This window comes from Podarcis cretensis, assembly GCF_951804945.1.
Source record: "Podarcis cretensis genome assembly, chromosome: 15".
Taxonomy (NCBI): Eukaryota; Metazoa; Chordata; class Lepidosauria; order Squamata; family Lacertidae; genus Podarcis; species Podarcis cretensis.
This window is the reverse complement of record NC_137185.1, coordinates 29,547,458-29,564,399: the sequence shown is the minus strand read 5'-3', so window position 1 is coordinate 29,564,399 and position 16,942 is coordinate 29,547,458. Positions and strand designations below refer to the sequence as shown.

The 16,942-nt window shown below is 49.6% G+C and overlaps 2 protein-coding genes across 3 annotated transcripts in view; one reads left to right on the top strand and one right to left on the bottom strand.

Annotated features, from left to right (window-relative positions):
* Positions 1–3,776, bottom strand: part of HYOU1 (hypoxia up-regulated 1) — a 17,335-nt gene extending 13,559 nt beyond the window's left edge. Inside the window, exons 1-2 of one of the 2 annotated variants that reach the window (XM_079956049.1) lie at positions 3,692–3,776; positions 560–653 (exon numbers count right to left, since the gene is read on the bottom strand). In XM_079956049.1, the coding sequence (XP_079812175.1) occupies positions 560–639 (80 nt within the window). In that variant the 5' untranslated portion in view covers positions 640–653; positions 3,692–3,776. Of the gene's footprint in view, positions 1–559; positions 654–2,800; positions 3,222–3,691 lie in introns of those variants that run through there. The other variant, XM_079956048.1, reaches the window with a different exon arrangement.
* On the top strand, positions 3,700–16,942 carry VPS11 (VPS11 core subunit of CORVET and HOPS complexes; the record flags this gene model as incomplete). The annotated part of the gene is made up of 16 exons (XM_079956050.1): positions 3,700–3,839; positions 4,514–4,658; positions 5,367–5,502; positions 5,744–5,907; positions 6,032–6,279; positions 6,993–7,194; positions 7,736–7,887; positions 8,550–8,736; positions 9,178–9,321; positions 10,880–11,068; positions 11,861–12,022; positions 13,336–13,475; positions 13,724–13,926; positions 15,049–15,220; positions 15,578–15,800; positions 16,184–16,942. The coding sequence occupies 16 exons, from the start codon at positions 3,700–3,702 to the stop codon at positions 16,346–16,348; spliced, it is 2,772 nt and encodes a 923-aa protein (XP_079812176.1). The 3' UTR covers positions 16,349–16,942.

Genomic DNA, 16,942 nt, shown 5'->3' with positions numbered 1-16,942 from the left:
TAATAACCAGGCTAGGCTATTTATTCATCCAGCTGAAGCAATATTTCTGACTCAGGTCTGCAGTGGTTCTCCAGGGCCTCAGACCGAGGCACACTGTTCCTGTCGTCTGGTAACTAATAAATTTAAGGAGATGCCTGGGATTCAATACGCAACTGCTACAAACAAAGCAGGTGCCCTGTCACTGCACAATGGCTCTGCCCCAGAAATTCATGGGGTCTAACTGCTGGGTTCCTTGGAGAAATGCAGAACTGGTTTTCAATGCCAGGATTCAGCACTGGAACAAGTGAAGAGAAACACATTGGAGTCTCTTCTAAATAACCACATCTGAGATTAGGGAACAATAAGTAAGGGCAAAAGAAAGTTACACCTATGGGAAGCTGCCCCATATTTTCTTTTAGTAACAGGAACTGCACCACTAAGACATGGATTTATTCCTGCACTGTAAGTGGTTGGACTGGTTGAACCTTGGGGCACCTTTACAATTCTATGATGTGTCAAGCCCTCCAAAACAGTTGTTTTCACCGTCACATTCATTGCAGCACATATTTAGCCCACTCACTTGTTTAAGACAATTTCCATTGGCACCCCAGGCTTCACAATGGCGATCTTCATAGATTCACTACCCATGTCCACTGACATCACAGCCAATGAATCTGTAGAACAAAAGTATTGTGTCAAATGTACTTTCTTCCAGTAAGAACCTCAGACAATACCCTCCAGCCTCCTTCTAATTTCTAATGCTTAGCTGAACTGATAAGAAACAAAAAGCCAGTCTAAACACAGATGCATTACAGCACACCCGGAGGACTCCACCAGAAGAAAGTTTCACAGTACTGTATCATCCAGAGCATCTCATTTGTAGGGAAACATCTCAAAATATCTCTTTATCGCTAAGAATTTTTAAGCATCCTTCAACCATATTCCTAGGGAGGTTTATAGGAAGTAAATACAAAAAACAAACACACAATCAAAATGTAAATAAAATTATAAAGCTAAAAGCTACAAAGTAGTAAGAGCAACCAGTAGAATTAAAACTATGTCTACATGGAAATTAGGAGGCATCTTTCCTGTTACTAAAAGAAAAATAAACTAGATTCCAGAGACCCACCCAGAAGGCCTTCTCTCTGGTAGCTACTTGCTTCACCACAGATATGGGGGCACCTACAAGAGACCCTCCAATGAATATATCAATTTATGGAATTAATTAGTCCTATGAAAGCACTCAGTCCTTTAAATAGGCCAGCCCTTAAGACATGAAGGGTTTTGAAGGTGAAAAACAGCACTTGAACTGGACCTGAAAATGGACTGCGAGCCACTGTGGTTGGTATCACAGAGGTGTAATACAATAAATAATGCCCAGTCCAACACAGCTATCTAGCAGTATGAATGGCGGTTTCCAAACAGACTTCAAGGCAGTCAATATGTGCCTTATGGACATGCGGCACTGACAGCATAGCCAAGGGAGGCCCTGAACTGGTTTAAAGGGCACCTGGCCTCTAAGACACATTGGGCCCAAACCACTCAAACACAGGATCAAAGGCCATCCAGGCTGAATTGTGAATCCTGCAATAGAAGGCTACCTGGAGGTGCAGACAATGGCACATAAGTCGCTAGCATGTTCCTGACAACTCAACAGCCTGCCCCATTCTGTACCAGCTGATACGTATGGAATCTCTAAGGATAGTGCCCCCCATGCCAAATACTTAGTAGCCTAGCCTAGAGGTTACAAATGGCAGATAAATATCTGGAGTCAAAATCCAGGAAAAAAGGGTTATAACATTCTCAATTTTATTTTGCAAAAATGGCTCTCTATTTACTTTAAAGTTAGTTTTGGTAAACACAAGTTATGGCATAGGTCTGAATAAAAAAACAACCTCTGCTGGATGCCTACAAAAACAAGGAGCTTTATTCTTGCCAATGGACCCCATATCAATAACAATAAATGTAATATCCAGGGCCCAAAAAAGCTCCCTGCAATTATAGCAATACCTGCCATAATCAACACCTCTCCTAATATGGTCTCTGAACCTAAAATGGGCTATCATTTACATCACTCAAAGTGCCTCTTTTCAAGAACTAAACTGGTAAAAAAAAGATATGAAAGAATGTACAGCTGGTCCCTCTTTATGCAACACATTTTGCAAGGCTTAAATGCTGACACACATTTTCTACAGGAGGTGGCAAATGAAACATGCCACCACCAAATAAATAAATAATTAAATGTAGTGCAGTATCAGCAGCATCCTTTAGAAAAGTTGTCTTCATCAGGTCCCACAAGGTGTGCACAGAAGTGTCCAAGGATCACTCTGCCCTTCCTGCTGGTCAGTTTCATCCCGCCCACCTACAGGAGACACGTTAGCTTTTCAGACACCACTAGGTGAATAACTCAGTCGGGAGAACATGAGACTCATAATTTCAGGGTTGTGGGTTCGAGCCCCTTGTTGGGCAAGAGATTCCTGCAGAGGTTGGGCTTGATCAGGGTTCCCCAAATTTGGGTCTCCAGCTGTCTCTGGACTACAATTCCCACCATCCCTGACCACTGGTCCTAAAGGATAGGGATGATGGGAGTTGGAAGTCCAAGATCAGCTGGAGATCCAAGTTTGGGAAACCCTGGACTAGATGATCTTACTGCTTCCTTCCAACTCCACCATTCTATGATTCTGAGAGGAGCCGGATCAAACCATGCGATGAAAGGGCTCGCTCCTGCCCAACTCCGCTTAGCAAGCCAGATTCTTCGGCAACTTGCAAAACCACCAAGATCTTTCCCAGGTCCTTCCATGGGGGCGGGAGAGGCACCTACCCAAGTGCGCAGGCAGGGAAGCCAGCAGGAGGAGGGGCAGCAGCGGCCACACGCGTGCTGGAGCCATCCTGACGATCGAGGGCCGCCAAACCCCGATGTGGAAACAAAGGCGAGGCGGCGAGGGCACTTTCCTCCGACAGAGCCGGAACGGCGGCGAGGCCCGGCGCCAAGGTTCACCTGGAGACCCAGAGGTTCCCCCACCCCCACGCGGAAGAGGCCGACCCCCGGTCGCCTCTAAGGGGGACGCCGCTGTCCTCGGCCCGGCACGCCAACCGCTCCCTCCGGGGGCTCCCTGCCCGCCCGCTCGCTCTCGGCTCGGACTCCGCGGACTCTCTCCCTCCCGCTCCGGCTGCCCCTCTCTCTCTCTCCCCTCGGCCGGCCGGTCTCCCGGACTCCCTGCCTTGCGAAACCTGCGCTCCGCCCTCCTTCCCTCCCCGGAGCCGGACGCGGCGCGAGCTCATTGGCCCGGCGGCTCCCCTCGCGCGCTCCCCATTGGGCCACGTCTCCGGCGCCGGGCGCAGCGGCCGCGGTCATTGGCCAAGGGGCGGGGCTTCCTAGCGTGGCGGTGGCAGCGACGGGCCTGGCCGGAGAGCTCCTGAGCACGTGCAGACTGCGCGCTCTCCTTTGGCCACCCCAGCACCTCTCTGATCTGTGCCGGCCCGCCAGTCAGTCACAGTCACCCGCCTGCCGGCTCAGCGGGGATGCCTGCAATACCGCCGCGTGGAAACAAGGGGGCAGCGGCGCAAGGGCTGCGGGTCTCCCCTGCGCTTGCGCACTAGGGCGGGGGTTTAGAGACCCGGCGAACTACAAATCCCAGCAGCCTCAGCGCTAAGAGGAGAAGCAACGCGGAAGCGGCATGGTCACATGACTCTCCTCCGGAGTTGGGCCTACCTGTCAAGATGGCGGCCTACCTGCAGTGGCGCCGCTTCGGCTTCTTCGACCGCGATGTCCTGACGGAGCCTGATGGGAAGCCCGTGCTGTTGCCGCCGGGCATCACGGTCTGCGACTCGGGCCGGGGCAGTCTCGTTTTCGGGGATATCCTTGCTGTTAGTGGTGTCGCGGGGGGCGGGCAGGGTGCCTCTGAGCGTGTGTGGAGTGCTCTTTTCCCCTCAACCAGCTTGCCTGGGCAGGGCTTTTGTCTCGGTAAGCGGACATGAGTTTTGGGTAAGCTGCGCCCATGGCTCGCCTTCTGCCAAAGTCTGAAGGCATTCCTCCTCTCCGCCCCGTGGGTTTATTCATGTTAAGAACATAAGGCCATGCCTGATGAAAGCATTGGCTCAGCCAGTTCAGTGTTGCCTGCATCGTGGTGACTGAGTTGTCATCCTTGCTGCGGACCATGGCCATTGCCCAAACTGACGGCAGTTAAAAGTCCAGCAACATCTGGGCAAACACAGGTTAGGTAGGCACTCAGAGTCTATGATGACCAACAGACAGAAAGTAGAAGCCTTTACCTACTTGGAGGTTCTAGGGATTGAATCTAGAATCCTTTATATGCAAAGCAGGTGCTTCACCACCAACCTTTGACCCAGCTCCGATATGCAGGTCTTGTTCAGTGTCTGGGTGGGAGGCAGCTGCGGAAACAATTTGAGTTCCATCATGGAAGAAAGATGGGATATAAATGTAATGTGATAAAAGATTTTAGAAGCGAACCACTGAGCCTTTCGTGCCTTCTGCTCTCTTATGGGGAGGATTCCTTAACTCAGACTTACATATGGAAGGGCAGATATGGTTCCTGCTCCGCAACCTTGAGCTCAGCAGCTTCCAAGCTTATAAGCTGAGAGTGACACACCTCTACCAGTTGAAGCAGCACAGCATCTTGGCTTCAGTTGGGGAGGATGAAGAAGGTATTAACCCTTTGGTAAGTTGGTTTGAGGGAAGCCGGGCTTGTTTTTCTGTTTGATAGAAAGCATTTGTGAGATTAGTTGTAGGGAAGGAGGAGTCTTCTGTGATGACAAGGCTGAGATAAGTGTGGGCCACCAGTTCTTCAAAACGTTGCTGCTGGAATCTAGGAATTTTAAATATTTATTTGTCACCTAAGACTTTAACTCAGGTGTTCAGGAATTTTGGCTTTTTTGTATTTTTCTGACTTGCGCATACAGTCATACCTCATGTTACGTCCGCTTCATGTTACGTTCTTTCAGGTTACTTCCTGCGGCAACCCGGAAGTACCGGAAAGCGTTACTTCCGGGTTTCGCCGCTCGCACATGCGCAGAAGCGGCAAATCGCAACCCACTGTGAGCAGATGCGCCGCTGCGGGTTACGCTCTTTTCATGTTGCGAACGGGCCTCCGGAACGGATCTCGTTCGCAACCAGAGGTACCACTGATCAAGAGAAGGGTACCTTGCTCCTTCTGCCTATTTGCCCTGCAGTGACTTTCTGCTAGGAGAGTAAATGTGGCTCCTTTCTTTCTACAGCAGCTATGTCTGCACTCCTGGTCCCAGAGTTTGACTGGAGAAAGGGGGAAATGTGCATCTTATATGCACAGTAGCATTTACTTTTAGATAAAAAGGGAATTAGTCCAATTTGTGGTGGTTTTCCTCAACAAGCCCCCTATAATAACTTGTAGGTCAAAGTCTGGAATCTAGAGAAGCGTGACGGTGGGAATCCTCTGTGCACCAGGATTTTCCCTGCAATACCAGGCAACAAGCCTACAGTTGTGTCCTGTCTCACAGTCCATGAGAATCTCAACTTCATGGCCATTGGTAAGTGGAAATGAAATTGCTGCTGTGAGTTACAGACATAAAATCATAAAGCAGAAATTGATCTTGCAGAAATTGATCTACTTTGTTTTGGGGAGAGTACTCCTCCGTCTTTTCATATTAATCTAATTTAGCTTTCCATTTGGTGGACTTAACCTGATGTCTTCCAATGGCAGAGAACGCCTGCTTTTTCCCAGGGTGTCTCATGGAATGCAGCATTCACCCTTTCCCATTTCTGCTGTAGGCTTTACAGATGGGAGCGTTGTGCTCACTAAAGGGGACATCACCAGAGATCGGCACAGCAAAAGTCAGATCCTTCATGAAGGCAGTTACCCAATTACAGGCCTTGCCTTCCGTCAGTCTGGCAAAACAACACATCTGTTTGTTGCCACCACAGAGAACATCCAGGTAAGATGTTTGGTTGACCACTCGGGGGTGTGTGTGTGTGTCATGCCCTGCCTCGCCCCAGTTTCTGAGCTGTTCTTGTGGCTTTCCAAGCTTCATTGTGTCCTCCTCCTTGTGGACTTTGCAGTGTTACACGCTTTCAGTGAAGGATTATCCGAAGCTAGAATTGGACACACGTGGCTGTGGGCTGCGCTGCTCCACACTCAGCGATCCCTCCCAGGACCTCCAATTCATTGTGGCAGGAGATGAATGTGTATATCTGTACCAGCCAGATGAGCGTGGGCCCTGCTTTGCCTTCGAAGGCCAGAAGCTGATAGCCCACTGGTATCGGGGCTACCTTGTCATTGTTTCCAAGGAACGGAAGCCTTCTCCAAAGTAAGACAGAGCTGCAAGACAGAATAACTTGTTGAATTGTTTTCCTTTGACCTCTTAAAAACTCGGGGTGTGGGATCTGGATAAAGGTGGTTGCTGTGAAATTATTTATTGCTTCTGGTTAGGTACTCTTCTGTAGGAGAGAGCAGTAGAAAGCCATTGTGTGTTGCATGGGATTTCTTTTTGGCCTTCCAATCCCTATTTGCAGGCAGTGTTAAATCTGGCTTTCCTTTCCAGCTTCCTATCAGATTTCGGATTTTCTGAATATGCTGAGTGGGATATGTACAAGTAATCTTGAGAATGTGATGACTGTCATGAAAGGCTGGAAGGTCCAAATGGCTGAGTGCGGGGGTTTGGGTTGGGTAGGGAAACCCTACTTTGCAGCAAGGCAATATGTTGTGCTATCCAAGGCTCAGAAATAGTTAGGTTGACGTACATATCGTGGAGGAGAAATAGGAGGCAGATGCGGTTTATGCATTGGAATGCAAAAGCTTGGTCATTAGTTTTTTAGATTCATCAGGGACTCACAGAGGGCTCTGCCAGCTGACTTTAACATTTGCCTGGAAATGTTAAGTAAGCAGTTTGAGACTCTCTGAGGCTTGTGAGTGTGGACCATTCTTTCATCCAGTGCACAAAAGGGAACTCCTGACCTGTGAGTGAAAGTTAAAAGACTATCTCTGAGGCTGTCCCTCACTCTTTGCTCCTCTGTACTCCAGATCGGAATTTGCTGGGAGTGATCCACAAAACTCCGACAAGCAGATCCTGAATATTTATGACTTGGGCAACAAGTTCATTGCATACAGCTCTGTCTTTGACGACGTAGTGGATGTCCTGGCCGAGTGGGGGTGCCTCTATGTGCTGACCAGAGATGGGAAGCTCCATGCACTGCAGGAGAAGGACACGCAAACCAAGCTTGAGGCAAGGGACCTTGGTTGCTTCTTCCTCCTCTGTGGTTAGTGGGGTTCTGAGGTGCAAAGCTTATTCACATCTGCCTGCAGCTCAAAGCCCAGATGTTGCCCTACACCAGGCTGTTTGGACTGCAAATACCATCAGTCCCAGCATCATACACCTGTGCTGCCTGGGGCTGATGGGGAGCCGTAGCCCCAGCCATTTGGAGGGCTACAGTTTGTGCGAGGTTGGTGTGGTCTGCTGTTGCTCCGAAGGGAGCCTGAGTAAGGGGCTGGAAGTGTCTCTGAACTAGCATCTGTGCCACGTGGCACAGAGGGAGGGAACAGCTGTGGCCTAGAGCCCCTTGTTTCTCCTCTTACAGTTACGAAAGCTGCAAATGCATGTTGTTATTCATTCACAAAACAATACATCAGTATGCATTCCATACTTGAGGACCCCAGTAATTAAGCAGCTCCCTATGGAACAATAGTTATGAATAGTCAATATAACCCTTAAAACCCTGTTGCTGCCATCAATGTTTGTAAGCAAGCAACCACTTCCCTTCCAACAGATGCTCTTCAGGAAGAACCTCTTTGAAATGGCCATTCACCTGGCCAGGAGCCACCACCTGGATAGTGACGGCTTGTCTGAGATCTTTCGCCAGTACGGAGACCATCTGTATAACAAGGGAAACCACGATGGCGCCATTCAGCAATATATTCGGTAGGCGGGACAGGGGAGTTTTGGCCCTCCCTCTTCATTACAGCCATGTTGGGGTGAGAAGAAAGACCAGAGGCCTTGCTATCTAAGCATCTGGGTGCCACAAATCTGGATTTTTAATCTGACCGACCTGCCACCTTCTTGCTGGCTTCCTTTCTGAATTGCTTCACCAGGGAAACCATCATGAGATGGGAACTAAATCCACCCAAGCGTGGTTTGCAAACACACAGAGCCCTGGTGAGCTCTGACACGTCCAAATGGAGTTTGGCTCTCTGGATCCTAGTGGACTGGGATTTATTTACTGAGATAGTATACAGGGAATGCCTATCTATCTGTGGTTGCTCCTGGCTTTTCAGATTGTGAGGTGCTTATCAGCAGATTGCACTACCTTTGGCAATATGAGGGGCAGACCAAGATATGTTTCCAGCCCCAAATTGTGAGAATTGCAAGTTTTGATTTCCACCCACTTGATTTCCACTCTCCCCAATTAATTTGGCACTCCAAGCAACCTCCTCTCCCTGTGCCCTACTTGGGTTGGAAATTGTGGCTGTACCTTCTGATCCTCTGTAGAACCAGCTGTGAGGTTGGGGTTATGTGACACATTCCCATCCTCTCTCTTTTGACTACCTGGAATAGGGTCCTCATAAGGTCCTCTTTCTCCCTAGTACCATTGGGAAACTAGAGCCATCCTACGTCATCCGCAAGTTCTTGGATGCTCAGAGGATACACAACCTGACTGCGTACTTGCAGACGCTCCACCTGCAGTCATTGGCCAACGCAGACCACACGACACTGCTGCTGAATTGCTACACCAAGCTGAAAGACATATCCAAGCTTGAGGAGTTCATCAAGGTACAACAGGGAAGGGTGTGGATGCCCTGGAGCGCTGGCTCCTCCTTCCCCATTATGCCTCAATGGGCTCGTGTGCTTGAGCAGCCATCCTCCAGCTTTTGGTGCCTGCTTGCTCCACATTCCCAGTGCAGAGATTGAGAGAGCCTTCCAGGTAATTGAAGGACCTTTCATTTGGCTGCTTGAGGTTGGGTGGGTGCTTTCCTCCAGTCCTGGAGTTGAGAAGGATCAGAAGTCTTCCCTTTGCAGGAAGAGAAGCTTATTTTTTTTTAACCTCATAGGAAGGAAGAAGCAGAGGCTTTCTCTTTGTCTCAGGGGCAACCTGCTGCTTCTGGCTCCAGCCATAATATATTACGCTTTCATGGGAGAGATACAGAGGCATTCCTCTTTCTCAGTAGACATGCCCCTTCTGAATGCCTTCTTTGCTTTGTCTCCCCCACACAGACCAGTGAAAGTGAGGTGCACTTTGATGTGGAGACAGCCATCAAGGTTCTGCGTCAGGCAGGCTGCTACTCCCACGCCGTGTACCTGGCTGAGAAGCATGCGCACCACGAGTGGTACCTCAAGATCCAGCTGGAGGATATCAAGGTGAGGCCAAACTGCCTGCCTGATGCTGAGCTTCACTTCCAGCTTTTAAATCTGACTTATTGGAGTGCATCTGGATGCTGGAGAAACCTGAGAGGCGCTTTGGCTCGGGAGGGGTGTGTGTGAAGACCGTGTTTCTCTACATTCTCCCTTTTTTTGCACTGGGGATAGTAGTGTCCACAGTTTGGGGCTTTGTACATCTGTTTTCCTACATGGCAGACAGGCATTAGACTAGCGTAAATGTAGGTAACTTGCCTGCTCCTGTGGGTCTTTCACTTGGCCTGTTACGAACACTTTCTTAGTTGTTAAACGTTTTGGGGTCTCAAGGCTGCAGCAGCGAGTTTAAAAGGGCTTGCCATGATTTTTACATTAAGTGGGGCAGAGGATCTCTGTGACTTGTTGCCGTGGAGAATAAAAGGCAGGACTGTCCGCTGCTTAGTTCTTTTTCCTTATTATTATTGTTTATTGATTTTTCACAAAAAACAAACAGACAAAAACCTTTAACATAGACCGTATATTATATTATCCATTGACTTCTCATCCTCCCCTTCCATGGTTTCCACATTTACCCTTGAATGCTGCATATTTCACATATACTATCCAATACAGTCATAGCTTGGAAGTTGAACGGAATCTATTCCTGAATTCTGTTCAACTTCCAAAAGGTTCAGAAACAAAAGTGTGGCTTCTGATTGGCTACAGGAAGGTCCTGCAGCCAGTCGGAAACCGCGCCGGACGTTCGGCTTCTGAAAATACTCACTTCTGGTTTTTGATTGTTCGGGAGCCAAAATGTACGAGTTCCAAGGCGTTCAGCAACCAAGGTATGACTGTACATCCATTTTAACCCATTTATCTTAATAATGAACGCAGTTGCTCATATTTCAAGTCCTGCTCGCGTTTTCATCTCACTATAGGTAGTTCTTTAAATTCTTAGTTCTAACCCCAAGATACAGGGGAACTGGGGTCTGCTTCTGAAGCTTGCTCAGCCTGTTTTGCCCTGGGAGTATTATCCATGCTTGTGTCAGAAGCCCTCTTCAGGTGTCCTATCAGCACGTAGAATAATTACTGGTGGGGGGGGCATGGGGATGGGAGTGCTAGCTCTGCCCCCCTCATTTTCATTCCTATTGCCCTTCCCCAATTTGAAGTCTAACTGAAGCTCTGAGCTTCTTGTACTTGTTGAGGCACCCTGTGCACTTTTAAACACTGAAGTCAGGGTTATAAAATGCATTGGAGAGTTTTCTTGAGTGCAGGAGGCTCCCCGCTTTGCAAGGTCAGCACTCAGTATGTGGAGGACCCACAGGAACGGTGGCGAGAGGGGCAGAGCGTGCACATTTGTCTCACAAACTTTCCATGTGTGGTGGTCCTGCAGCACACATTTCCCTGTGTGTTTCAGCCCCCATCATCACACAGCTGTTGTGCTGGCTAGGACTTAGCAGAGTTGTCCTGCAAAACATGCAGAGGACACCCGGTTTGGGAAAGCTGTTCTGCATGCAGGCAGAAGGCCAACATGTTGGCTCCAAAGCAACCTCTCTCTCCTATCACCTGCCCTTCTCTTGTGCAGAACTACCAGGAAGCCCTGCGTTACATTGGGAAGCTGCCCTTTGAGCAGGCCGAGAGCAACATGAAGCGATACGGCAAGATCCTCATGCATCACGTCCCGAATGAGACCACTGAGCTCCTGAAGGTCCTGTGCACGAACTACCAGCCGGTGGGGGATCGTGAGGGTCCTGGAGCACTGGAAGGGAGGAAGGTATCAGCTGGATTCGGGGCGGGGAGGGGGTTGCGTTGCTGCCCTTTGTGCAGCTGAGGATGGTGCTCACCAAGGAGAGCAGGGGATGAGGAGTAATCGACATTAAGTGAACAAAATGCTGAGTGTAAAATACAGTCTGGGCAAGCAGGCTCAGTGGTGATAGCCTGCAGGGTATTGTGGGGGACAAACAGAGTAATAGAACTGTAGAGTTGGAAGGGACCATTGGGGTCATCTTGTCCAACCCCTGTTGCCCAAAGTGGGGTTCAAACCCGCAACCCTGAGATTAAGAGCCTCATGCTCTACCGACTGAACTGGTTGGAAGGCAGGAATGTTGAACAACCTCTGGGAGGCAGCAAAGGGCTCAGACCTGTGTGGCTTGCAGAATTTTTGCTTGTCTGGTTGCTGTTCAGATAAGCCATTCTTCCCCATACAAACACACACACATACCTCATACCGGGTTTATTGCAATAGCACTTGTTGATGCTTGCTGTGTCCTGAGCACTGGCCAGTCTTTGCTAGGCTCCTTGTAGGGCAGTTGTGGGGAGCCACTGACCCTCCAGGTGTTGTTGAACTACAGCTCCCATCATTTCTGGCCATTTGCTTGCTGGGGCTGGTGGGAGTTGTAGTTCAGCGACATCTGGAGAGCCAAAGGTTCCCCACATGTGTTGTGGGGGGAGCTCTGGGACATCTGGGGCTGCAGAAGATTCTGCCAGGAGAACTGAGACACAGAATGTTCCATCTAGGCTGGTTGATGCCTGCCTTTCCCCACTCTCTTCTCTCTTTGTAATGTAGGCAAATCCTGATGAGTTCATTCCCATTTTTGCCAACAATTCCCGGGAGCTGAAGGCCTTCCTAGAGCACATGTCAGAAGTGCAGCCAGACTCTCCACAGGGCGTGTACGACACCCTGCTGGAGCTCCGCCTCCAGAACTGGGCGCATGAGCAGGATCCACAGGTCAGTCCTCCGTCTGCTTGGGGTCAAATTTCTAGTTGTGCCCAGGGGAGGTTGACTGGTGGAAGCCATTGGCAGCAAGGTCTTGGGTGACCTGCCTGGTGAAAATCAGGCTGGCAAGAGAGAAAAGCTCAATTCATGGTGCTCTGGTTCAAGGTGCCTGTGACGCAGGTGGCTAACCCATCTTTTGCCCTAAGTGCCACATTGAACCTTGGTCAACCTTCGCAGGGGGCAGGGAACTGCATGCCAAAGGTGGGTCCTCACCAGATACTATCACATACTGTTGCCTGCACACACACACACCCAGCAGATCTGTGCATATAACTGCAAAGTGGAGATTATATTTTCCTCTCTGCACACCAAATGACCAGTTGGATGACCAGGAAGAGGACAGTTTAAAGGTAAAGGTAAAGGTACCCCTGCCCGTACGGGCCAGTCTTGACAGACTCTGGGGTTGTGCGCCCATCTCACTTAAGAGGCCAGGGGCCAGCGCTGTCCGGAGACACTTCCGGGTCACGTGGCCAGCGTGACATTGCTGCTCTGGCGAGCCAGAGCCGCACACGGAAACGCCGTTTACCTTCCCGCTGGTAAGCGGTCCCTATTTATCTACTTGCACCTGGAGGTGCTTTCGAACTGCTAGGTTGGCAGGCGCTGGGACCGAGCAGCGGGAGCGCACCCCGCCGCAGGGATTCGAACCGCCGACCTTTCGATCGGCAAGTCCTAGGCGCTGAGGCTTTAACCCACAGCGCCACCTGCGTCCCTACACAAACACCCAATTAGGGCCCATCCACCACACAGCAGTATGTCTGTTTCATTATTATTTTCTGCCAAAGTTGGAGGGTTATTGGGGCAGTGCCAGAACAGTTGCTTGGAGGTGTGTGTCTGGATCAGACTTTTGAAATGAAGCGTAGCCACCCCTGTCCCTTGCCCATCTCCTAATTCTTGATCCTGGGGTTATCCGGCAAAGCTGAATAGTGGGAGATTCAGGGCAGAGAAACGGGAAGATGGAACACAAAATATGGAATCCACTCCCACATGATTTAGTGATGATCACCAACTGAATGGCTTCAAAAAAGGATTAGACCCATTCGCGGAGGGCAATGCTATTATTCCTGATGGTTGCATGCTCTCTCCAGAATCGGTGGGCAAGAGCAGGAAAGTGCTTCTGTTGCATTTAGCTCTCCTTGCATTATGCCATCTGGTTGGCCACTGTAAGAACAGGATACTGGCCTGGATGGGCCTCCTTTGGCCTGATCTGGTTGCTGCAGAGCTCTGCTTATTAGCTTGATGTTTTCTTGGCTTTGGGCTCCGTGTAGGTCAAAGAGAGGCTGCACAATGAAGCCATTTCCTTGCTGAAGAGTGGGAAGTTTCGGAGTGTCTTCGATAAGGCTTTGGTCCTGTGCCAGATGCACAACTTCAAGGATGGTGTCCTGTACCTCTACGAACAGGGCAAGCTGTGAGTCTAGAGGCACCAGTAGCCTCCTACTCTGTGTGGGGGTTGGAAGAGGGTTTCTGGAGCTTCCCCAATGAGGAGGGTGCCGGATATTGTAGACCAGGCTTTGCAGCCTATGTGCAGGGTTTGGACCTGGTTGATCTGTGCCCAGGCTATGTAGCTAAGGAAGGTTTGGAGAGCAGCAGGTGGGCTCAAGGGCATTATATGTGGCCTCCTGGTGGAAAGAGCCCTCTTCTCCCTTCCTTCCCCAGTTTCCAGCAGATCATGCACTACCACATGCAGAACGAGCAGTACAAGAAGGTGGTGGAAGTCTGTGAGCTGTACGGAGACCAGGAGGCCTGCCTTTGGGAACAAGCCCTCGGCTACTTTGCCCACAAGGAGGAGGACTGCAAAGAGTACATCACAGCTGTGCTCAAGCACATTGAGACCAAGAATCTCATGCCGCCCCTGCTGGGTGAGGGAGGTTCCACTTCCAGGCGGGGGGTGGGGATGGCTGAGGCGGTCTCCTTGAGAGGCTTGGCTTTGGGAAGCTTCTGGGGTGGATGGAGCTGGGAATTAAAACCAGTCTCTTAAGCAAAAGAGCTTCTAGTTAAATCCTTCAGCCTCTCCCTTTATGAGAATGACCTGCCTTCCAAGACCCTATGGAGGCCAGATGCTGCTCCTACTCTTGACACCAGTGATGCTTTTGGCTGAAGGTTTATTTGTTTTTCTGAACCACCCTTTATCAATGGATAACAAGTTTAAATTGCCCTCTTTTTCTGTGGTGATCACACAGGGTCCCCGGATGTTTCACCGTCTATCGATCCCTGTGCCACCACTTTATTTCTTGCTGCCACCACCCAGGCCCTACCTGGGACAATACTGAGTCCAGTCGGGGTTAAATTGAAACATAAAGTTTTGTTTATTTATTGCAGTTTAACAAGCGTGTGGTTTCATAAATGGTATCCGTCAATTACATTCATGGGGTGCCTATCCAGACCTATAACTTTTGCTACCTGCTCTCACACACTAAACCACCTCTCAGATATATACTTGTCTGCGTAGCCCCTAACTGTTCCTGACTCAGCCTATTTCGCTACACCAACTCACCCTACCCACAACTCTAGCCCAATTCACTCCCACTCCAACCAACCACCCAACTCCCAACTAACTCCTCAACTAACTCCCCAATGAACTCTCCCCTTTGCCTCTCCCAGAGCTGGTTTTATAGTCCCACTGACTCCAGCCCCCAGGTCCTGACTGGGCAACCTGTTTAACTATTTCACCTCCAGCACTCTCTCATATGTTAACGTCACAATGCTGCTCTTACTCTTGACGCCAGTGATGCTTTTGGCTGAAGGTTTATTTGTTTTTCTGATCCATCCTTTGTCAATGGATAACAAGTTTAAATTGTCCTTTGCTGTCTGAATCTTGGCCGTTAAAGGGTCTGAAGTGTTATGGAATGGGACAGAGAATGCTGAAGGGCCCCTCCCCTGTGGTTTGAAGGGACAAGGTAGATTTGTGCTCACTCAGGTGTAATATAAATTGCCCCACTCCCTCTCCTTCCCTGTGCTGATGGATTGCCCCCTCTGTCCAGTTGTGCAGACTCTGGCTCACAACTCCACAGCCACCCTGTCTGTCATCAAGGATTACCTGGTCAGCAAGCTGCAGAAGCAGAGCCGCCAGATTGAGCAGGACGAGCAGAGGATTCAGAAGTACCGGGAGGAGACTAAGTGGATCCGCAAGGAGATCGAGGAGCTCAAAAGCAGGTAGCCGCAGTCCAAGTTGCTGGGCCTGTCTGACCTCCATAAGACGCGGCCTCCAGAGGGAGCAAGACATCACTACATGCCACTTTCCTGCCTTCTGCCCATTGTGCTCTGTTTGGTGGTGCAGTGTGATGAACAAGTCCAGGTGGTTCCTTGGAAGGGATTGAGATGGATCAAGAGTACAGCTGCTATTTACTTACAGCTGCTGTAGCAATCCTGGAATCCAGGGCAGGGGAGAAGCTCGATGCCCAAATACAGTGTGGGCATCATAGGAATGTGTTGCTGTTGCTTCTGCACATTGTGTGTCCCTGAAAACCATCTCTCTTCCTTGCCCTTCCCTTGTGTGTTTCCTTTTCTCAGTCCCAAGATCTTCCAGAAGACCAAGTGCAGCATTTGCACCAGTGCCTTGGAGCTGCCCTCAGTTCACTTTCTGTGTGGCCACTCCTTCCACCAGCACTGCTTTGAGAGCTACTCGGAGAGTGGGTCGGAGTGTCCCACCTGCTTGCCAGAGAACCGCAAAGTCATGGACATGATCCGCGCTCAAGAGCAGAGGCGGGACTTGCACGACCAGTTCCAGCACCAGGTGGGGCTCCTTGGCTGGATTTCCAGTCTGGTTTATTATGACACCTTATATCCAACTGCCTGGGATTTTTTAGGGGGGGAATACTGTGTTGTTTTAAATGCGTAGTGTAATTTGTGTTTGAACCCATGACTCTGGATGTTGGGTGAGGACATGCCAAAGTCATGTTTCGGTCCACCATCTTGGTTCAAAATGGCGTCTGTACCCAGACAGCAACCAAGTCTACTGCCCCACCTTGGGAACCATCGTGCTGAGTTTGACAATGATATCTCAAGAGGTGGCCGAACATATAGAGGCAAACCATTTTCCAAAATGTATAGTAAATGATAGAATTTCCCACCCCAAATGCCCCCGAAAGTGAAGCTTTTGTTTGTTCCACCTTACAGATGAAATGCTCCAATGACAGCTTTTCTGTGGTTGCGGATTATTTTGGCCGAGGCGTTTTCAACAAGCTCACCCTCATCACAGACCTTCCTCCAGGCAAATCTGCTGCAGTACTTGATGCAGGCTTGCAGCGTGAGCTGCTGATACACACAAAACGGAGCACTTAGATGGTGGTGGGTGGGTGTCCTTCAGTCCCCTGACCTTGGCTCTCCGAACGAGTGATGCAATCAGCTTCTTTTTCTAGTGCACTGTGACCCAAAAGAGGCTAGGATTTGACTGAAGACCAGGAGGGCTGCGTAACTGGCTTAGGAAACGGAGAGAGAGACCAAGGGAACTCTGGCTTGTTTATTATTGTTATTATTATTATTATTATTATTTTGCCTGACTACAGCCAGGCCTGCTTCTCCAAGCCTTACAGCCTGCTGGTTAAGTCTCCTGGTTAAAAGTCTGGTGCTTCAGCATTAGCAGTGGGCTCCTGTAAGACTGTGTGGTGAAAACGAGCTCTCTGCTCCAACTTTCTCCTGGTGCCTCTTGTGTTCCAAGCTCTGTATGAGGAGGATCTCTAGTAAGCCTGTGTTGCCCTCATCAAAGATATACAGCGTGGAACTAAACTGACTGGATTCTGGAACTGGAAGAGTTATTTTCCTGGGGAGGTGGATTGAAGATGTAAATAATGTTCAGCACTAATATCTCTGTAACCCTTCACTTAATAGCGGTTTACTTGCTTGAGCTATAAAGTGTTTGAATGTGGGTGAAGAGAA